We start from the raw sequence: 22,618 nt of genomic DNA on the forward strand, positions 1-22,618 counted from the left end.
GCCTCACCAGGGCAGAGTAGAGGGGGAGGAGAACCTCTCTCGACCTACTAACCACACCCCTTCTAATACACCCCAGGATGCCATTGGCCTTCTTGGCCACAAGGGCACATTGCTGGCTCATGGTCATCGTGCTGTCCACCAGGACCCCCAGGTCCCTTTCCTCTGTGCTGCTCCCCAACAGTTCAGTCCCCAACTTGACTGGTACATGGGATTGTTCTTACCCAAATGCAAGACTCTAAGACTCTACACTTGCCCTTGTTGCGTTTCATTAAATTTCTCCCTGCCCAACTCTCCAGCCTGTCCAGGTCTCTCTGAATGGCAGCACAGTCCTCAGGTGTGTCAGCCACTCCTCCCAGTTTAGTGTCATCAGCAAACTTGCTGACCATGTACTCTATCCCCTCATCCAAGTCATTGATGAATGTGTTAAACAATACTGGTCCCAGTAACAACCCTTGAGGGACTCCACTGGATACAGGCCTCCAACTGGACTCTGTCCTATTGACCACTACTCTCTGGCTTCTATCCTTCAGCCAGTTCACAATCCACCTCACTACCCGATCATCCAGACCACACTTCCTCAGCTTAGCTGTGAGGATGCTGTGGGAGACTGTGTCAAATGCTTTACTGAAGTCAAGATAGACCACATCCACTGCTCTACCATCATCCACCCACCGGGTGATGTCCTCATAAAAGGCTGTCAGGCTTGTCAAGCACGACTTCCCCTTAGTGAAGCCATGTTGACTGCCCCTAATGACCCTCTTATTCTTGATATGCCTAGAGACAGCACCAAGGATAAGTTGTTCCATTATCTTTCCAGGGATGGAGGTGAGACTGACCGGTCTATAGTTACCTGGGTCATCCTTCTTGCCCTTTTTGAAGACCAGAGTGACATTTGCTTTCCTCCATCCTCAGGTACCTCTCCCGTTCCCCACAATTTAGCAAAGATGATGGTGAGTGGCCTGGCAATGACATCCGCCAGCTCCCTCAGCACCTGCGGGTACATCCCATCAGGACCCATGGACTTATGAATGGCCAGGTTGCTTAACTGGTCCCTAACCAAGTCCTCATCAACCAGGATAGACTCCTCAGGATAGAGATCCTGACTTCCTCAGGAGCCCCAGGGTTCTGGGGCTCATCAGGATAGCTTCCAGCAGTATAGACTGAGGCACAGAAGGCATTCAGTAACTCTGCCTGCTTCTCATCCTCTGTCACCAGGGCACCCTCCTCATTCACCAGTGGGCCTCTAGTGTTAGTTTAACACTACATTGCCTCTAGTGTTAGTTTTATCTGCAATGTATTTGAAGAAGCCCTTTCTGTTGTCCTTGACCTTTCTTCAAGGTTTAATTCCAAGGAGGTCTTAGCTTTCCTAGTTGCCTCCCTACATCTTCTGACAGCAGACCTATATTCCTCCCAGGTGGCCTGCCCCTCCTTCCATGATCTGTTTGCCCAACAGTTCCCCATTTAACCATGCAGGTCTCTTGGTGCCCTTTCTTGACTTCCTGCCTGTTGGGATGCACCGGTCTTGAGCTTGGAAGAAGAGGTCCTTGAAAGCTAACCAAATTAATTGACAAATAATCAAGTCTTTCTCATTGCGGTTTTAATTGCTTAGCTTCAGCCCTTTAGTCCTTCTTTATCTTCGTAGTTTGCTTCATAGCTTCTGAGTCTTCCTAGCTTTGAAAGGTGTTCAATTTGTAAATAGCCACAATTGTAGAAAGAGACATAAACAGCAATTCTTAGTTTATCTTTCGTGATTATATGTGAGCTCTGTCTCTTTGGATGTGACAACCTGATTCTTCAAAATTGTAGTGCTGAAGGACTGTGTTAAAATGTTGCTAATGGGCAGGTAAACACTATATATTCCTCCAAGGGACATATACGATACTGGGGGGAAACAGTTATTCAGATTCGACTGATTGGGTATTTTGGTTAAGAGTAACTTTTATTAAACATTTTTATCTTACTATCAGATGTTAAAAGAGAAGCAGTGGGAGGGTTTCATATTTAAAAAGTGCAATCAAATTTGTGAACTGAATAGAAACACAAAACTGTTCGTGTCCCTGTAGCTGGAAAAACCATCTTATCAGTTTAATGTGATGCTGTACTGTGAAGGGATCCTGTCATTCCTGAATTCTTTGCTTTTTCCTCTTTGGTTTTGAATGGCCTTTGGAGATGTACATAAAACTAAGATCACTGAAACAATTGTGATTGACTGCTGGTCCAGGAAAATCTGTTGAATCGTGTTGAAGTTCTTTGTGACTGTTAGATTTGAGATGAATTTCTTAAGCTGATACTACAAGAATCTAGTTTTGGATCAATTTATCAAGAAACTTGTTCTGTAAGAAGATGATTTAGTATTGTTGAATTAGGGAGAAGCACCATCGTGGTTCACATGCTTGCAGAATGCTGAATAGCCTTTACTGTGGGAAACAAGCCCAAACCATACCTCTAAAATTCAGCAGCTGCAGAATGGTGCCACTTATTATGACCCTGGGAGGCCACCAGTGTTTTCAGGGTAGGGACCTATGCCCGCTTAGTTTCTAGTTACTCCATTCCTTCTTCACTCTTTGATTTCAGGATGAAAAAATCCTCACTGGGGTATAGTGATACAGTTAGTTACGCCATGGAAGTAGGGCCTTTGACTGCTCTTCAGAAACGAGCTTCTTGGGGACGGTGAGTTTGCATTTATAATTTCCTATAATAAATCAGTTATTTAAAAATTAATGGCTTCACTTGGAATGGTTAGGAGATTTCCGTCTTATTAAGATGTTACCTACTTTAAGAATGCGTTACTTGTGCTTGAAATATTTTTATGCAGCGTTGTTTGTTATTTTCTGCAGCCAGCTAGTAGTGGTGACATGGGAGGACGAGGGAGCATCTCTCCCGTGAGGCATTTCAACTTTCAGGCCTGCAAGAGCTGTAAAACAAGACCTCTGTTTATTAATACAGGAAGAGATGTGGTATCACCAGAAATGCCTTCTGTGTTGTTTAATGTAGTGATGCAATTTAAGTTTTCATTCTCTTTTACTGTAAACGTATTTCTCTGCATCAGAGTTCACTCTTTAAGCGGGTTGGCACGAATGTAAATTATGTCAATATATTTATTCTGAAAGGAAGCAAAACAATTCTTTTTGAAGTGTAACATACAGATAATGGAGAAATATCTACTATATTTTGCGATAATGACATGCAGGTATTGGTAGCTTGTTGTCTCTCTTAAATGCTTTATCCTTCTTCTAAAAAAGACCGTTATTTTTTCTTTGCCACTTGCTGCTGTATAGGTGTTTATGGAGTTTATGGTATGACTACACAGTAGTGAAACTCAATCAGACATCTTGTTCAACGTTGAAGTGGGTTTTTTTTCCTCACTTGACGAATTTATTTTGCTCCTGTTATTTTCAAGGATGCAGCATCTTGCATCATGTGTTTTAGGTATTGCTTCATTTCGAATAAGAAAAAGGTGAGCTAGTTAAGATCTTTTCTGATGACTTCATAGGAATGGAGTAGAGCTTAATTAGAAGGAAAATTGGTTCGTAGTGAAATATAATGACAATTCTGTAACGCACCAGAATTATAGCCCACAAACAGCAGTTTGATTTCCAGAGATACTGGACTGAAGCAGATCCGTTCTGAGGCAGATCTCTGCTGTATGCCTGACTGCAGCAAAGAGTTTCATTACAGCGTGTCTTCAGGCCACTGTTGCGCATGGCATTTTTCAAAAACAATGTGAACGATAGTTTAGAGTGGTTGGTGGTTTTTTTGGTTTTTTTTTTGTTTTTTAGTGGGATACAGTGTCTGAATGTGTATTTGGCTACACACATACAGACCCACTTAGTAAGATGTGATAAAGTTTGTCATGAATTACTTCAACTTGTGTGGACTACATGAGACATTTCATTGCTGGCCTCAGTGGAAATAACTTTGTTAGGGGCTAATGGACTCCAGCAGAACTTACATGTGCATTGAATCTATTGGTCTGTTGTTTATGTTTGCACCATGCTGGGAAGTCTTTGAATTTCATTTTATGCCATTTTAAAACGTGACTACCATTTTTAAATTTTTTTTTTTTTTTTGAGAGAGAGACACTTTGGTACCTACTCAATGTTACCTTAAAAAAACCAACCAAAACCATACAAAACCAAATACAAAACCACCTTGTTTTGCTGGAAGAGGAACCTGCATTGCAGTGCTGGTGAGATTCATGTGGCATTTGAGTCTAGTGTTTAGACTACCATAAAAAGGGGCAGTAACTGTGTATTAGGGAGAAACTGGTTAATTGTTTGGATCCTAAGTATGATGTATGTTTGTTTTTTCTTCCTCAGGTATATTGTCGACTTTTTCCTAGTGATAACACAGCTGGGATTTTGTAGCGTTTATGTTGTGTTCTTGGCAGAAAATGTGAAACAAGTGAGTAAAGTTACTGTATGGAAACAGTTACGGTTTAGATTCATTTTTCCTCACTTTTATTTCCTATCCTTATGAAGTCCAAGAGAACTACCTGTAAAATGTGAAGATGAGAGATGCACAGAAAGGGTTCTGCCATGGCTTCCACAGAAGATCTTTTGGAAAAAAGGAGCAATGTGCAAGATGAACTAAATTCAGATCTTGTGCAAGATGTTTGTGGCTTCATTGCCCTCTGATTTGTTTGCTGAATTTAAAAATGAGTTGTGGAGGTGACAGCAAATAAGACTGAAACTGGTCTAGGAGTCTTGTCCCTGAATTTTTGTTTGTTTGTTTTTGCCAGGCCTTCTGCTGACTTCCTTTTTATGCCCCCCCTCACCCTCTTGGGTGTGTTTTTCCCTCTTCATGTCACTGGAACCTTTCTTTGGTTCTTGTTTCATCTATTGTCTTTTCTAGAAATGTCTCACAGTTATTCATCTGCCCATCCTGCCACAGAATCCATTGTACCTGAACCAGTCCTGATTATGTTCTCAAAAATGCTTGGTGTTGAATTCCCACAGCCTCCTAAGTAGTCGGTTCCCATTCTTACTGATCTGGTAGGCAGCTGCTTCTCTGTAGAAGCTTAAAATTTCTTATCAGCATTGCAAGTGCTTTATTTCATGTTCTAGCTATGAGTAATTTATTTGTTTCTATTTGTGGATACCTTGAATATTGTTTTGTCTCTCTACCTAATAGAAAGGAGACATGATAGGATCTAATAATTCTTCTTGCTTTTCTGTGAACGCTCGGCAGTTTGTCACATCTTTCTTTTTTTTCCAAGTTTTATCCCTGCAGTTAGTTTTGCTACTCTAGTTGAAGTTTTGCTCGTGACCAATAATGCTGAAAGGTTATTCCATAGGTTTTATAAATAATTTTCCAGACTTGGCACTTCAGTATAATGGTCATTTTGCAGGAGCATGTGCTTGTTTACTCATGATTGACTTGTGATCCACTGTTATCTCTACATCCTTTACTGCAGAGCTGCATTCTAGGCAATTTTTTTGTAGAGATGGTTTCCACTTACCTACAGAATCCTTTCTTGTTTCTTACTAGATTGATTTTTGACAGAATTTGAATACTATTCTTCAATATTCTTTCACTTTCCATCTGGAATAAATGTTTAAAAGCTGATTACTAAATCATCTGTGTTATTAATGAAAATATTAAACAGCACTGCTTCTGTAGCATTTCATGTGTTTTACTGAAAAAAGCTATTACACATATACTGTGTAGTATTAAACATTTGTAAACAAATACTTTTCAGTATGTTTTTTTTTAAGTGGATCAAATACTAATCATTAGAAAAATACTGTGATTAATTTGTGTGAGTTAACACATTTAAGCATGTCTAAAAATCAAATATTTTGCATGCCATGTTTGTGAAAAAGTCAATTAAAAATTGCAAGTGAATTCCCACAACCACAAATGCCTATACACCTCACAAGCAATCCCCTAACCCTTCAATAAAACCCAACTATCTCTTTTCTCCCCCACAACCATTTGTCACTGGCAAAACCAAACAAAACCATGCTTATCACTTTCGTGACAGCTGCTCTTGCTTTCCTTCATATTTTTTGTCTTTCATTCTCCAGTCCTTCTAAGCTTTTCTTTCTCTCATCAGTGGAGATTTTTCTGTTGGCGAGGTCCATGATGTCTGTTGGTCCTTCCTCTTTGCACAGTCAACAGTTAGAGTGAGCAGTTTGTGTGTCTGAGCAGGTGGTATGTGCTGGACCAGCCAGCACAGGTTGGCTGCTCAAACATGAGCTACGGGCACTTTGAGCTTGGGATGCTGTCTCCTCCATGGGCGTGTTAAGATGCCAGGACTCTACCAATGTACTCTGCTGTATTTTCTGCTTATAATTTTATGGTTTGTCACTTGACATAAAGCTAATGAGAATGAGCTGAGCCTGTGTCTAAACATGAGTTGTTCTGTCATGAGTGAAGTGGGTGAGGAATAAGGTATGGCAGGTTACTGAGCATTAATCATCCATACGCACTCTTTTTCTACCCAAAAGATAGAATAAAGATGTCTTGGCATTGCTTAATTTACTTTAATTAGGAAGAAGAATATGCCTTTGGGCAGTTAGTATATAGAAGATAGTGTAGTTTTTTCCTCCCTTTGTAAATGAGTATTTATATTGTGTTTAAAAAGTGTTCCAAGTTCTAAGGATGAAGATCCTGTTGAGATGAGGCAAATTTGTGTATTTGGAAGCTGGATACTCTGTAGTTTATGTCTTAGGAGAGAAAAAGACACCCCAGACTTAAAAACTACAGCCCCACTATCATAATCTACCTTAATACCTAAAAATGCTGTTTTACATTTGATGTCCATTTGCTGGCCGTCTGAAGCGGGGGTGTTTATTGCATCCTTTGTAATGTGTGTTCAAATGGAAACCTTCCCTGTCAAATACGTATCTGATCAACCAGTTGTTATTTGTGTGCTTTGACCTAAGCAAAAGGCAAGACTGAACACTCAGTGACCTTGACTTTCATAGATTTTGAAAAAAAACAACTTTTCAGGAATCCTGTTGCTGGTTTCTTGAAGAAAGGTTGAAAGATCTTACAGGAAGGCGACCTCTGCAAAAGCAGTGGCTTCAGAGACCCATGACATGTTCCCTATGAATGAATTAAAGTCGTCAGCAATTCAGAAGTCCCACTTGCAAGTGTATTTGATTCGAATTTCTCTGCTCTTTCCTCTGGGAGGCAGAAGGTTGTGGTTTCTTCCTGGCAACTTTATGCTGCAGAAATCTGTCCCGTAGAGGGCACCAAAGAACACAAATTGTTACTGCTTTAAATCCAACTATCTGAGGTAGTGGAAGGATGAGGCCGGTGAATAGAGGGAATGGGGGGGGTGCTTGGGGAACTAAAGCAAAGGAAAAACATAGTAATAATGTTACTAGTACCACTCCTTGACCGATACCTCTGTGTTATGCTCCATACTCTTCTGATGGTGTTTGCATGTTGATGTGTGCAAATTAAGCCCACTGGAACCAGTGGGAAATTCCACTGAGATCTTTTCTTTTATATTATTAGTTAAAACTAAATTTAGTGGTCTTTTCCTTCATTTTATTTACTGTTTCAGAGCACTGAGATGTGGCAAAGCATTTAAAAAAGATTCTGGCACATGAATGGAATATTTATCAGTCCAGATTACTTTGAGGTAAATATTTAGTTAGATACATAGTGGTGCATGTGAGTCTAAATGTTTATTTCATCTTTTGAATTCTGTGAAATGTTTGAGATCCCTACTCACCAATGGATATGCAGTATAGCTTTGGGTGCTAAATCTTTTCTGATTAGTGTCTGGGATTATAACAATGTTGGCTGCATTACATGAGTGTTTTCCAGACACTCTGTGCTACAAGACCTTATTTCCATTTATATAAAATTTCAAGTGAAGCTTTTCTTCAGGAATATTTTCCTGGGGCACCAAAGAAACTCAGGTTCGTGGCAAGAGTTCTGTTAAATCTCGCAGCATGCAATAAGGGGCTTATGGGTGAAGCTGTCTAGAATTGGAGTGGCATGGTGAAACTGGAACAAACAGGTGGAAGTTGACTGCAGCAAGACTAGAGCAGGAGCACAGTGATATGGAAAAAAGAATCTGTGCCCAAAAGAGTATGGTCACCTTTCATGTCATAGTTACTTCACTTTTCCTGCTTGAGCAACGGAAGACCTGAAGTCAAGAGTCTTGGCATTTATCAGCTGGTGAATATTTGCTGAGTTCTCTGGAAAGGTGTCCTTTTCTCATTGTGTGCTGATAAAGGTGAAAAACAAAATCGTGTTCGTGTTGTGTGGGAGCACTTATTAGATCTTTAGCACTTTGAAGATGACCCATCAGTGGGATGCTACATAATGGAATTTTGACTTTTTTCCAGTTTTTGTAAAAAAGAAAAAAACTCCCCAAACTTAGGAGGTTATACTTAGACATAAAACTAGAAGTGTTAAAAATATTGCAAGGTTGACTACTGGATAATAGTGAAATACCAGAACTAAATGAACTGTGAAACATTTCTTTGGACTGTTCATGCCAAATTACAGAATTACAATATAGTCTTTATCTACTTGATAACCTACTGGTTTTGTGCCAGATCTGGCCTTGTGTTTTGTACTGGCTGTTGCTCTGAGTTGAATAAGGAAAGAGTTAGGAGGAACCAATGAGTTCAAAGACTACTGTTTTGATCCCACTAAATGTTGTAAAGTCGGTAGACTGTATGACAGAAAGAGAGGATTTTGGGATACAGGAAAGGAAACAGTGATCTCGATTGAAGAGGCTAAGGAAACGGAATTGTTTCTTGCTTCTGGGATGATTCTTATGAGAAGTGTGTTCATTAATGAAATTGAATTTTCTGCAGTCTGTCGTGGGTTTAGGCCTATCTGGCAGCTAAACTCCACGCAGCCGGTCTCCCACTCCAGTAAAGTGGAGAGGAGAAAAATAATAAAAGAGCTGAGGGTTGAGACAAGAACAGAGGAGCACCCACCAACCACGGTCCCGGGCAAAAGAGACTCAGTTTCCTTATAGCAAAACAGTTTATTAACAGCTGCCTAAAAAGACAAAAGCACACAAAAATGGTTACTTGAGAGGATAACAAGAAAACAAGGCCAAATCTTAAAAACAACACCACTCCCCCCCTTTGCCTTTTATTCCCGGCTCTACCTCCTCCCCCCAGCAGTGCAGGGGGGCAGGGACTGGGGGAATGCAGGTCAGTTCATCCATGTTGTTACTGCCACTTCTCTTAAAGGAGAAGGAGTCCATACACCATTGTCCCTTGCCCCAGTAGATCCCATACTCACAAGGAAAATCCACAAACTTCTCCAGCGTGAGTCCTGCCCGCAGGATGCAATCCTTCCCCATCGGATTGCTCCAGTGCGGGCTTTACCACAGTCTTGGATTCTTAGGGAATTGTTGCCACTCGCTCAGGCATGGGTCATCATATCGACCTTAAATGCGTCTCCATACAGACTTTAAATGCGTAAATGCGTCTTGACCTGTGCCCATGCTTCACAACTGTCTCAGGCCCAGGCATCTCCTTTAAACAAAACACCTCCGCACTGACGGGGGTTGTCCCACGGACTCTAGATGCCTACCGTACTCAGGCCCAGGCATCTCTTCTCCAACGTGGATTTTCCACGGGCTGCGAGTGGGTCTCTGCTCCCCCGAGGACCGCCTTTGGCTGCAAGGGGGAGCACTCGCCATCTCACCACTGGTTGCAGGGGGAACTCAGCTGCGGCACACCCTGTCCCGCTCCATCTTCACTGACCTGGTGTCGGTGTGGCCGTTTCTCTCAGATCTCAGTCTTCTCCGGGTGAACTCGGCCCAGTGGGCACCCCGGGACCGGGGCTCCCCCTGAGTTCCCCAAGCAGCTCCATCACCACCATCCTCAGTGGGTGGCATGGGGCCGCTGGCCCAGCCGGGTGCTGGGGAGCGGGGGGCAGCGCCCCCTCCTCCCCCCCTTCTCCTCACTCCTGGGCACAGGCACACCTTTCCGGTTCCTTTGTCCCGACATAAATAGGGCAATTTGCAGAGGCACCGATTGGCTCAAGCCCCGAGGGGGATGGGAGTCTGATCTGATGGGCAGCTCCTGCCACCAGAACCTCCTCCCCCACATCAAACCATGACAAGTCACTAGTTGTGCATTAGCAGTTTTCTGTGTGTCTGATGTAAGGATTCTGATAACCAGGTTTGCTGTAGTGTTTGGTCTTCCCGGAGACAGCAGAAGGTGGATGCTGTGCTTGGGCTATGTAAATGAGACATTAGGTGAAGCACTCCTGTAAAAAAGTTGTTTCAAACATCACACCATCATGTAAGTTAATGCTTGAATAACTGAAATGACTTCTGATGAAGTCGCCTGTGACTGGGGACATAACTGGTCTTTGTAGTCACTATGCCTAGTGACTTCAATGGCTGTGTACTTCTTTTCTAAAACCATAATGATATTTCATCATGTGGTTTAGGGAAATGTTTGTGGAACTCCCAGGTACAGTCATGGTAAGCACAGAATAAAAGGCAGATAATGTGTGTTCGTATTGGAACTTGAACAATATTCACTGGGCTCTGTGACATACACAAAAGTGTGTATCTGTGCCTTTTTCAAGAACAAATCCATTGGGTGAATAAGTGAAAAGATTTGTCTAAATTGGCTGATATTCCAGTGATATTTCAGATTATGTTGCTTTGCGTAGGAAAAAGACAGGTAGACATAATGTCTGCTGTTCTTAGCCCAGCATGACTGCCATATGCAGTGATGCTCTAGCAGAGAGCAGCAGGAGATTGAAAGCGATTGTTGTCCAGAGTAGGCATCTGAAATTATATTAATTCTAATATTTAAGAGACTAGGTTAGACGATAGTGAGTCATAGTCTGTCCTAACACAATCAGCAGTAAACTTGTGCTGAGCTGAACAGCATATGACAGTTGTTTTTTTTTTTTAAGAAAAATATCCTCCTCTTGCTTTGCATTTTGTCATGTGTTAAAACAGTTTTAAGTGTTACCTGATTAATTTTTTAAAAAAATCTAGTAAAACACTTTCAAAGTGACGGTAATATTAGCCTGCACCAGAACAATTCAGTATAATCTCATCTTCGTTGGAGTTTTCGGCTGCTGCTCTTTACTGTCAAATCTCCCAGTCAATTGCTTCACTCTAAGAGGGCCAATAGTGATCCTTACTTATTATCCGTTTTGCATTTACTTTCCGACTCAGGTTTCTTCCACCCGCCAGTCACTCTTGCCTGTTTGTTTAGCTCTCCCACAAGATTGACCTTTGCTGGATCTTGTCTGGTGTGTCTTTTCTGAGTCAATGTGCAGAATCACTCTTCTGTCATGTCTCAAAATCCACTTGTGTGGTATGAATATTTCCAGTGGCCTTGCCTAAACCATAGTCGTGACTGATGTTATTAAAGCTGCTTTATTGATATAAAGTGGATTTAAAGGGATGTGTGTGTGTGTGTGTATATATATATATATACACACAAAAGGGAATAAACTGTCCTCCTGTGCTTTTATATCAGTATAACTGTGTCTGTAATATCAGTTACATGGCATATACATGTGCATGTATGTGTACATAAAATTCATCCCCAAAGTATTTTAGTAATGCAAAAATCTGTGTATAATGGGCGTAATGAAAACAGCTTGACAGTCAACAGCTGAACAGAAACTTTCAAAAGTTTTTCTTTAATAATTGAAATATTAATTTTGAAGTCGTGGGCTTCCCATTTTGCTGCAGACAAGTAATAGCTAGTGAAGAGTTAATTTCAGAAACCTCCTCCTCACCCAGACAGTACTGCTACAGTTGACAGTAACTTCTTCATCCGATGGCAAGCTCATCTCTAAAATACTCTGCCTGGGATAACTGTGTGCACTTTCAGCAGTTATTAGGGGATAAGAGGAACTTAACTAACCATTTCACATGTGTTTTCTCTATACAAAGCTGTAATCCTCTATAGAATAGGCTTTGGGAAACAGGGCTGTTTCAGGTAGGGCTCTGATTTTCTTCTATTTATTTATCTAAAGACCTATAGCAGAATAATCCTCTGGGGTTGGTCAAGTCTCACTAGGGTGAAGGCTATCACAAATAAATAAGGTTTGTTCCATTTTCTGAGTAGAGTTACAAAATGCCTTTATACAACGGCAGCTGTGACCACACAGAACAAAGATGGGAAGAGAGTCAGGAATTACTGTGCTTTATACTGTCAAAGTCTTGTTAAAGCAGTGTCACTGCTGTGCTCTGTAGACAAAGGAGGGAGTCTTGGACCAGATGGGCTGTATCTGAGAGTGCTGGGAGAAACTTGAAGTCTTTGAAAGACCATATGGAATGGGGGAGGTCCCTGAGAACTGAGGAGAGGCAAATGTTGAACTTTACTTCATAAAACACCTGAAGAATAATTTGGAGAATTACAAGCCATCCAGCCTCTCTTCAATCCATTTGAAAATCAGGGATTGTGTCTTCTTGGAGTTCATTTCTGGGCACATGAGGGAGGATGAGGTGACTGGAACCAGTCAGCGTGGATTTATCAAGGGACTGACCAACTTGATTGCCTTCTGCAAGAAAAAAAATCTAAATTTGTATACATGATGAGAAAGCACTGGATGTGACCTTGACTTTAGCAAGGTTTGTCATGCTGTCTCTGACCATATACTTGTATCCAAGTAAGGCTGTTATGGGATGGATGGATGGATGGATGGATGGATGGATGGATGGATGGACGGACAGACAACTAGCTGGGGAAGAAACAAAGTGGTTGTATGGTTGGGCTCAGAGGGTAGTGGCCATGATCATGAGCCAGCAGGGTGTACTGACAGCAAAGGAAACCAAAGCATCCTGGGTGGTATGAACAGGAGAACTGCTGGTAGATTGAGGGAATTGACTATCATCCTTTGCTTTGCATTTATTAGACTGCACCTAGAATACTCTGTCAAGTTTTGGATATCCCCAATACCGAAAAGTCATTGACAAACTGGAGTGAGCTCAGGGGAGGGCTGCTGAAATGATTTGGGCTAGACCACTTGCCCTGTGAGGGCTGGGGAAACTGGGCTTGTACAGCTTGGAGAACAACTGTCTTTTGGAGGACCTAACAGTAGCCTCCCAGGACAGCAAAGAGGTTGTCTAGAAAATGTCACCAAGCTCTTTACTGAGGTCAGGTGGGAGGACAAGAGACAGTGGTCATAAAAGAACGCAGGAGTTTCTGACCTGAGGCAAAGAAAAACTTCAAGACAGTCAAGCACTGGAACTAGTTGCCCAGAGAGGTTGTGTAGTCTCCATCCTTAGACGTTTTCAAGACCCAGCTGGAGAATGGGGAGAGGAGCAATCTGGTTTGACTCCATAGCTGATGGAACTGTGAACAAGCGGATTGGACTATAGACCTCCTGAGGTCCCGTCTAACCTAAATTATTCTATGATTCGGTGAATCCAAACCTCCATTTTTGGATGAAGTAATGGAGAAGACTGTTGAGAATACAGTGTTTTGTAGCAGGTTTAGAATTCCATCTTTTTTCTTCTTTTTTTCCTCCTAGCTAGAATGTCTCTGATGCTCTGACTTCTTTCTTTAAACTGTGTTTCAAGGAACAGACTCTGATGCAGGTTTCTGCTAGTCATGACATTTGTGAGAATCCATTTGGCTTCCGTTTCCTTCCTCTGGTGAATGCTGGGGTAGAGAGCAGTGTGAGGAGAAGAGATGCTCTGCTTACAGTGTTGTAAAGCAGACTATGGTGTTGTGGTTTATTGTAGGAATTTAACCCGTGTCTGAAACGTGCAAGTGGGAGGTGTGAAGCTAGGGTCAGGGAGCCACGGTCTGATAATTTTGGTTGGCTGTTTTACTGATTCTGCATCAATATTCATTCATCTGACTTTGGTTGTGGAGAGTTTGTGTGCAGCAGTAGTATGTTCTTTCTCTGTACTTGCCTCAGTATTTTTGTGAAAGTAAAGACAGATAGTTATAAAGGCTATTTCGTATGACCACAATTACCTAACACAACATGGAGGTGTGGTCTCACCTTAAGCCCATCATCAGGGTAGCTGATCACAGTAGAACCTGAACTTGAACACAGTTATATAGATTGTGGTACGTTACATTTTCCAGCTGTATTAGCTAGTAAACTCTCTTTAAATACGTAGTTGGAGTTTGGTGGTGGTAATAGAAAAAAAAATAAAAAAATTCTGATTTTAGGAAATTTTTATTGCAATTTGTGTATACAAATGGAATGCCTCTGTCTTAAGAGAAAACTGAAGTGGTTGAATGCTTGAGGTGATTTGAGTAGAAGCTGGTTTATACTGTGGAAGCTAGTTTATACTGTGGTATTTTAAAAGTGTATTTTACAACCTGAACTGTATCCTGCCTGCTATTATTTTAGTGTTTTTTTTTTAAAAAGGAATTAAATATTTTATTCTTTTTTTTCCTAATAACTCGTCAGACTACAGATACTAGTATAAATTGAAGGCATGCTAGGTTAAATATTTATTGTGGCTGAGGTTTTCAATGGGACTTACGTGCTTAAATCACATTGTAATTCTTAGAAAACCCTCTTACATGCCCTTGCACAGCTCTGGCTACCTGCAAACGCGTGCAAGCCGGTGAGCACACAAGGCTTGTTAAAGTGAAAGGCTGTTAATGTGCTTGTTCTGTTTTTCTATTTTAAGTGTGGTGGGAAAGCAGGAAACTTCTACAGAGAGCTTTGCTTCCTGTGGAATTAGGGAAGTAATTTGGTCAAGTGTTTGACATACTGCTTGGCAAAGTGGAGTTATTGTAGCTGCGTCAACTCACTGGAATTCAGTTCCAAGTATATTTAGCTTTTCTAGCTTTCTGAAAACGTTATCTTTATGAAAACTTAACAGATGTTAAACGCCTTGTAAGTGAATGACTGGTGTCCTCTGTTTTCATTTAAAGTGAGATTTCTGGAAAACATGTGGTTGCAGGATTGTATGTTTTATCTTTCCCTTTTGCATAGTGAAAAAAACCTGTCTAGTGCTTTTTGTTACAGAGAAAAGAATTTTAAGGTAATTCTGTCTGGACCGAGGTACAGTAGCAATTGGTCATCTCACTCCCTAACTCTCCTTAGGAAAATTCAAACTCTAATATTTAGACTTAGATCCATCTTGCTTGCATTCATTTTACTAAACTCTCCTTTTCTGAAAGCCATCTGATCTAAACCGCTCATGTGGCTTTCCCCTTTTGTCAGTGGTGCGATAAAGACACTTTCAAGTATTGATTTCATCATTTATCTTAAGGATGAAACACTTGCTAAAAGTGACTTGTCTTTCCTATGAGGACAGGCTGAAAGAGTTGGGGCTGTTCAGCCTGGAGAAGAGGAGGCTCCGGTACCTCAAGGGGGCCTACAAGAAAGATGGGGAGAGGCTGTTCAGGAGGGCCAGTTGTGATAGGACAAGGGGTAATGGTTTTAAAATAGAGGGAGGTAGATTCAGGTTGGATATTAGGAAAAAATTTTTTACCATGAGAGTTGTAGAACACTGGAACAGGTTGCCCAGAGAGGTGGTGGATGCTCCATCCCTGGAGACGTTCAAGGCCAGGTTGGACGAGGCCCTGAGCAACCTGATCTAGTTGGAGATATCCCTGTTCCTTGCAGGGGGGTTGGACTAGATGACCTTTGAAGGTCCCTTCCAGCCCTAACCATTCTATGATTCTATGATTCCCCTCTGCACTGAGAGTACAGGGATCCCAAAACCTGACACTCAGCAGGTAAAGCCAGAGGGACAGATTTCCCTATAGAAGAATGGCGATGTGACCGTATACTCAGTGCTGCCACTGTTTAACACATCTTCTATTCTTTTTTTCCCAACAGGTTCATGAAGGATTCTTGGAAAACAAGACTGCTCCCATAAACATCAGTGCCACCAGCAGTTCTTCTGAGAAAAGGAGTACTGATTTACGAATATACATGCTGTGTTTCCTGCCGTTCATGATCCTCTTGGTCTTTATTCGTGACCTTAAGAGCCTGTCCTTGCTTTCATTGCTTGCCAATCTGTCCATGGCTGTCAGCCTGGTGATCATTTACCAGTATATTGTTAGAGTGAGTATAAAAAAGTTTATTATCTTTGTCTCAGTGTGCAAGTTGTGTTTGTTGCACGTGGCAGTTGGTCTCTGATAGGTATATACTGACAATTTCTGAAAGGCAGAGTTATCTTGTATTTAATTCAAGCATCGTAATTTAAGGAGGTGCCTTAATACTTCAGACATGCTTTAAATACAGACTTTTACAGTACTTTTGAAAGAAAGGGTAACATTACTGCGCTTAAGATAATAAAAATATGTATTGTAGTGACTTGGAGTCTTTGAGTGGAAGAATACGTGAATTTTTATGGGTTGCACACAGAACTTGCAAGGTTTTATTCTGTGGTCAGTGTTTTTGTTGCAACAGAACAATTTCAACAGCAACGTTTATTTCTAATGTTTACTCCAGTACAGTCAGGAAAAATTTAAGATTTACCTTTTAAGAATACTTATTGCAGACTTCCATCTCCTGAGAAGTTGAATAGCTGCTGCATTTTCTTGGTTGCTACTGTTTTCATATTCAGAGGCATTTCATAATGAAACAAATTAAACTGATGTCTGAAAAAAAATCACATGTAGAAACCTTTACATTTTTCTTTTGTATGATTTTTGAAAATTGATAAGTGACAGACACCGTTGTACACGTGGTGTAGATAAGCAGTGGGTGCCACTGTTGTTTGAGAAAGCTTTCACTTGAGTGTTATGAGATGAGTGTTACGGGAAGTGGAGGAAGGCAGAAAAGCCAGCAAGAGGCATTGGCTGGTGAGGAGACAGGAGAAGTTATGCAGAAGAGGGAGAGATAGTGAGTAATTAGTTGTTCTTCAGGAACTCGGCTTGTATTAAAAAGATTTTCTTTTACTGTCCCTTATGGTTATGAAGAATATCTGTGTAGTATGAAAGCAAATTGGAAATGCAATCCTCTGAGAAGTTTGCAGAATATTAAGCTTGAGGTGTGAGCTTTCCCTTTTGTTTTAATTGATGCCTCATTCATATACATCGGTGTGATACTTTAAATGTGAAAATTTCTAGTGTCGGTAATATGAACCTAGAATAAATATATCTGCAAGTGTCTGTGTGTGAGTGGGAAGGTGGCTATAAATATGTATAAAGCACTAAGTTTGGGAGGAAAACCAAAGATTGTAAATAGCAATGTATAAACCACTATCAACATATACTGAGTTTTCTTTCCTATAGCATAACACATCAATCAAAACTGTAGTAACAGCTAATGTGCTTTACATAGCACTGTTTTGCTTTGTTTTATTCAGGATATAGTAGATCCTCGAAAACTGCCTTCTGTGGTTGGCTGGAAGAAATACCCGCTGTTTTTTGGGACTGCAATATTTGCTTTTGAGGGAATCGGTGTGGTAAGTGCTTTTTACTGGCTCTTCAAAATACCTGAATCTGGGCTAGATGATGGGATCCAGGCAATTTTACTCCTGTTGTTATTTTGCTGTTTTTGTTGAAGCACTGATCTGCCATGTTTATATGAAAAGGGTTAATTTATCTTGTCAAATAAGGCAGAAGTTGAGCACACAATGTCTCCATCAAAGGGGAATTTAGTGAAGGCTGATTGCTGCTTGGATGCTTAGCACCTTCCCAAATTACGAGAGTGCCTTTAGTTCCGAATAGATTGAGACCATATTGTAATAATAACTAGTATCGTAATATGCTATATAATAATATAATGCTCCACTAATAATATGATAATACTATAATTATAATGATTCAGCAGCTCAGTTTTAGGTGATGAGCATGTAAAAATAGAAACCTATTCAGCATCCTTCTTTTCCTTTGGCATCACAGAGGACAAAGTGATTTATTAGAAATGTATTATTCTTCCTGCTTTGAGCTTGGCTATAAGTGTGACTTGATAGAGATGGAGATGATAAGAAAAAAGATGGAAATTTCAGAATATTTTCTTTGATTCATGGCCTTCTGACAATGAACCTCAGTTCCTCATTGTTTCCTGAAAGATGTCAATTAAATAGATTTATCACTCTGAAATTTTTTTTTTTTAAAAGTGGATCATTTTTAATCTCATATTCACTTACTACTGTTTCTAAGGGCTTTCTGATTGCATCTCACACTAGCAAAGTCTGCAAGTTAAATAGCACTTTTGTTCCACATGGCATATTATGAAAAGTAGCTACAGAGGCTTCTGGAAATGGTAGGTTGTAATGTCTTTAAACTGTTGGGAAATTACTATATACACTTTATTCGTTACTAATATACTTCAGCAAGTGTTACTGTAGGCTTAAAACTAAAAATCAAATAAACAAACCCTCCTCCCCCTGCAAAAAAAAGCCAAACCAACACAACCTCAAACCAGCGTGCAAGTAATCTGAAATGATTGTCTGTCACTGACATAACGCAGAGGAGTTTTCAAACTGTGTGTTTGCAGCCAGGAATCTGAAATGAGGGTCCTGTGAGCCTCAGGAAGGTGTGGAAGCCTTACCATTTGGTAGCAGTAGTTTATTGAATCATAGGTATGGAATTGATTTATGTTAATTATTTTCTGGCATGTTAGATTCTCCATTAGCTCCTTAAATTTACATCAGCAGGAGTAACATTGACTTCCGATGTGAACCTTTAAAGAACTGCCCAGAGCGTTGTGCTTGACTGGATCCCTGGTTGTTACTAATGACATCTTTAAGAACTCCAAACTTTTTTCCTTCTTTTATTCAAGAGTGTATAATGTAGGATTCATTCAAATTGTATATTTAAAATATAAAAATACTGATTGATATTATTAGATATTAGCATTGTACAGTTATTGCATGCATTTCTGTACAGGCTGTCTCAATTTCTTGATCATAATTTACTTACTTTTCAAAGCAAATGAAGAGTGCTTTTTATTTTTTTCACTCTGTCACTGATATTTACAAACTAATTAAATGTTTATGTTCATTACAGTTTGATGTACTTTGTAAAATGTAAAAATGAAAATCTAGAGCTTAATCTTTCTTTCTTATACACAGAATGATATTAGCATGTCTCTACTTCTCAGGGATATTTTGAGCATGCAGAATGTTTGCTATGCATTCTTATGCTGTGGTTGCATGCACCGTAGAGAAGATTTAAGAAAAAAGTGATTTTATGGATTTGAATAATCAGAACTAAACAAAGTTGTTGAAGCATGAAATAAAGAAGATGAGTGAAGCAAAGCGACACAGACATTTCCACTTTACATAGTTAATATTTCATACAATTCTTGGTGATCGATTCAATTGATAACTAGTTCTTGCAGCTCAGTAAGTTACCATCCTAGACTGAGCTGTGGCATAGCTGTATGAGTGTTTGTGACCTCTTGCAAATGTGCAGTGGAAGACGTTAGTTTAAAATTCTTTTATTGAGATGTAAGCTAATGTGTTTTAATTCACATTCCACGGATTAAGAATACTTGCATAGTCGGTTGCTGTTGTATAGCTGATGTGTGATACTTGTTACTTATTTACTGTTGTTCCTAGATCCATGTGGTTCAATTGTTCTGGTAAGGACAAAACCTCTATTGTTTAAGTAGATTGGCTCCTTGGTCTGCTCTCTCTAACTGGAGGTACTCAAAATGGATCTACCTAATCTTGGTTCTTAGAGACTTGATTTTGGATCTTTTACTGGAATGTCTTGCAAATAACACTTGTTACTGTAAGCAATCTGAGTATTGCATTATAAATAGAAGCCTTAAGGTCTTAATTTTCTCAGAAAAGTTGATTATGGTTGATTCATTTTATGCAATAAGTTGGCCTTGAACAGTTATGAGGCCTCATTTTTCCTTTTCCTTATTTCCAAACATACAGTATACTAATTCTCATCTGAGAGCTGACAGATTATTGAATGTTATGAACAGGGACAACAAATGAAATTCGGAGTATTTTGGGCTGGTTAAGTCACCTTAAGCAGAACCTGGCAAGGGAGGAAAAATGCCCTCGGTGTGGTTTTCTTACCACCATTATTCTATATAAAATGGTCTTTCCTGCTAGGAATATTTAATGATCAACAAATTGAGTAGAAGAGTATGGGATCTATAAGGCACAGTATAAACCAGTACACCTTAGCCATAGCAGTCAGCAGGATTTATTTTCAAAGATACTTAGTTGATTTTGTTTTTATTGATGAGGGAATGGCTAATGTAGACAAAAAAACAATTAGCAGTTGATAATGCCATGCTCAGTATGGAAAAATCGTTTGTCTGTTTTCTTTGAACCAAATAATAGACTGCAGGGAAAATACTCTAGCACTGATTTTTTTTCATCCCATTGTTCCGAAAAGCTTTTTATACACTGAGGTTTTTATTTTATTTTCTTTTAGTTTTGCACTTTTCATCACTTAAAATACACTATGGGAATGTGATTCAGGGAGGTGCAGTGATTTGTCAGATTCCTCGTAGGATTTTCTTCTTGATCTTGAGAGCGTATTTCTCTTTTAGATAGTGTGTGTACAAACATGGGTTTCAGTTAAAATCTGTCATTACTTTAGGACCGATTAGCTGTCCCTATGTAATAAGAAAATCAGCAGTATGGAAGTAATTTGGAGTATTGTTGCTTTGGCTATAGTGAATCCCTTGATAAATAGACTTTAAGAGCCTTAATTTTACTAACTTGTGTGTGTAATAACTCAAAGGAAGAAGTGTAGCTTATTTATAGTTGAAATATAGAATCTGAAATAAACCAAGACAATGCCTAGAAACTAGTACTTGTGTAATACTAAGAGATAGTTATTTCATCAGCCAGTGTTACAAAACTATTTTGAGATATTTTCATTAAAATAAAAATAATTAATGTGATGAATTGATAGTAATGTGATTGAGCTGTGCATATCTGCCTGTGAGATCAATCTAAGCTCTTACCTGATGGCAGATTTGAAAAAATTTGTCATTTTGCAAAAGTCCAGGCAAATTGTTCATTTGTTGCAACAACTACTACAGCAGAAATTAGGTTAGTGCTATCAAAGGGCTGATTAGTGTTAATGCATGCTAAACGCTGAGTGACACTTGTAACAGGATTAAAAAGTGCTGCAGTCTGTTGCCTGTGCTGTTCATTTCTTTGCTCCTTGTATGGTTGTCTGTAAAAATATCATCACTGCTGATTGGTATAATCGTAGAATCATAGAACGGTTTGGGTTGGAAGGGACCTTAAAGATCATCTAGTTCCAACCCCCCTGCCATGGGCAGGGACAGCTTCCACTAGATCAAGGTGCTCAAAGCTTCATCCAACCTGGCCTTGAACACTTCCAGGGATGGGGCATCTACAGCTTCTCTGGGCAACCTGTTCCAGTGCCTCATCACCGTCAAGAGTGAATAATTTCTTCCTTATATCTAATCTAAATCTGCCCTCTTTCAGTTTAAAGCCATTGCCCCTTATCCTATCACTACATGCCCTTGTTAAAAGTATATATAAGGTACCTGCTGCGATTCGTGAATGTCTTGGCAGCCAGGTGGTAATCATCGCTGTGTGCTAACAGGAGGAGTTGACAGTGAGGGTTACCCAGTGATTCCTTAGTACTGAGTTAACAAAGAGCAAGTGAGAACTTGGTACTGCCAGTCTGGTGGTTGTCATTCATAGTGTTGAGAGTTGATCTGGGATTTCAACATTTGTAAGTTAAGATTTTAAGATCATCAAGGCGACCTCGCGAAAATCGTGTTGACTGGTGGCATCAAAACAGTTCGTGGAACAGAAGAGTACTGCATTTCTGTTTGCTACTAAGGTGGATACAACAGACTGTTTAAGATACTCAGTTTTATTTTAGTCTTTAAAGTGACGATTTTGGTTCAGGAGGCAATAATATGTTGATTAGGAAATGGAGATAATGTATATTCAGCCCTCAGTGGACTTTTTTGAGTACAGGGCTCTGCTGGGGATGGGAGAATCTGCAGCTGTTTCTTTCCCTCTGTGCTTTAGCTTCTCTCTGGCTGTGGGTTCCCTGTGCCGGAGGGTGCTACCTGACAAATCACAGGGCCGGTGAGAAGAGTACCAACACTACTTCTTGAGTACAGGAGCTGTAGGTGATATAATGGAGCAAACGTATCTTGCGCAGAACATGTAACGTTATTTAGTAAGAACCATGTTTGAGAGCCTCTTTCCTACTCCAAAGATGAGTAGATCTGTTTTTATAATGAATGTGAGATTTTTGTTATTGAATTAAAAACTAACTTCAGACTGTACTCCTGAGTGTGCCTAAAATGTATCTAAACCTCTTGAACATAGTGTAAAACCAAAGCCTTCAGGCTTGGCTGTGTCTGTAGCATTACCATGTGCAGGTAATAGCTTTGCATAATGTTGTGCTTATATAATAGCAGTTATACTTAATGAATATTTTGCAGTGAAAGTCTGGATGGATTTCTCGTTTGAGGTATAAAAACCAAATCCAAATGTGGCAGTGATATTTTAATATAAGCTTCAGCGAGAAGGAGGATGGAATAGATTTCTTCTCTGTTACATATAAATATGCAAAGTTAAGTAAGGTGTGTACAGTTGAGTATTGTTTGTTTGTTTGTTTTCCGTGTTGAGTGCTGCAGACTGATTAGCCTAGTGAAGAGAAAGTGTTACTTTCCGACATTAATTTCAGGTTTGGAAAATGAGGCTTCTGCTATTTTAGCCTATTACTTGAAGATGTCTATTCAGACTGCTTTTGAACTTGGATATCACAGCTTTGCAGCAGAAGGTAGGGTGGTATTTGTATAC

At 40.0% G+C, this 22,618-nt stretch overlaps 1 protein-coding gene across 1 annotated transcript in view; it reads left to right on the plus strand.

The window, feature by feature from the left end:
- SLC36A4 (solute carrier family 36 member 4) overlaps positions 1 to 22,618 on the plus strand; it is a 113,166-nt gene that overhangs the window by 15,088 nt on the left and 75,460 nt on the right. The window contains exons 5-8 of the mRNA XM_086614205.1: positions 2,575 to 2,670; positions 4,320 to 4,404; positions 15,730 to 15,957; positions 17,207 to 17,305. Coding sequence (XP_086470331.1) covers positions 2,575 to 2,670; positions 4,320 to 4,404; positions 15,730 to 15,957; positions 17,207 to 17,305 — 508 coding nt within the window. The remainder of the gene's footprint in view (positions 1 to 2,574; positions 2,671 to 4,319; positions 4,405 to 15,729; positions 15,958 to 17,206; positions 17,306 to 22,618) is intronic.

Source organism: Tauraco erythrolophus, chromosome 1 (genome assembly GCF_009769465.1).
Source record: "Tauraco erythrolophus isolate bTauEry1 chromosome 1, bTauEry1.pri, whole genome shotgun sequence".
Taxonomy (NCBI): Eukaryota; Metazoa; Chordata; class Aves; order Musophagiformes; family Musophagidae; genus Tauraco; species Tauraco erythrolophus.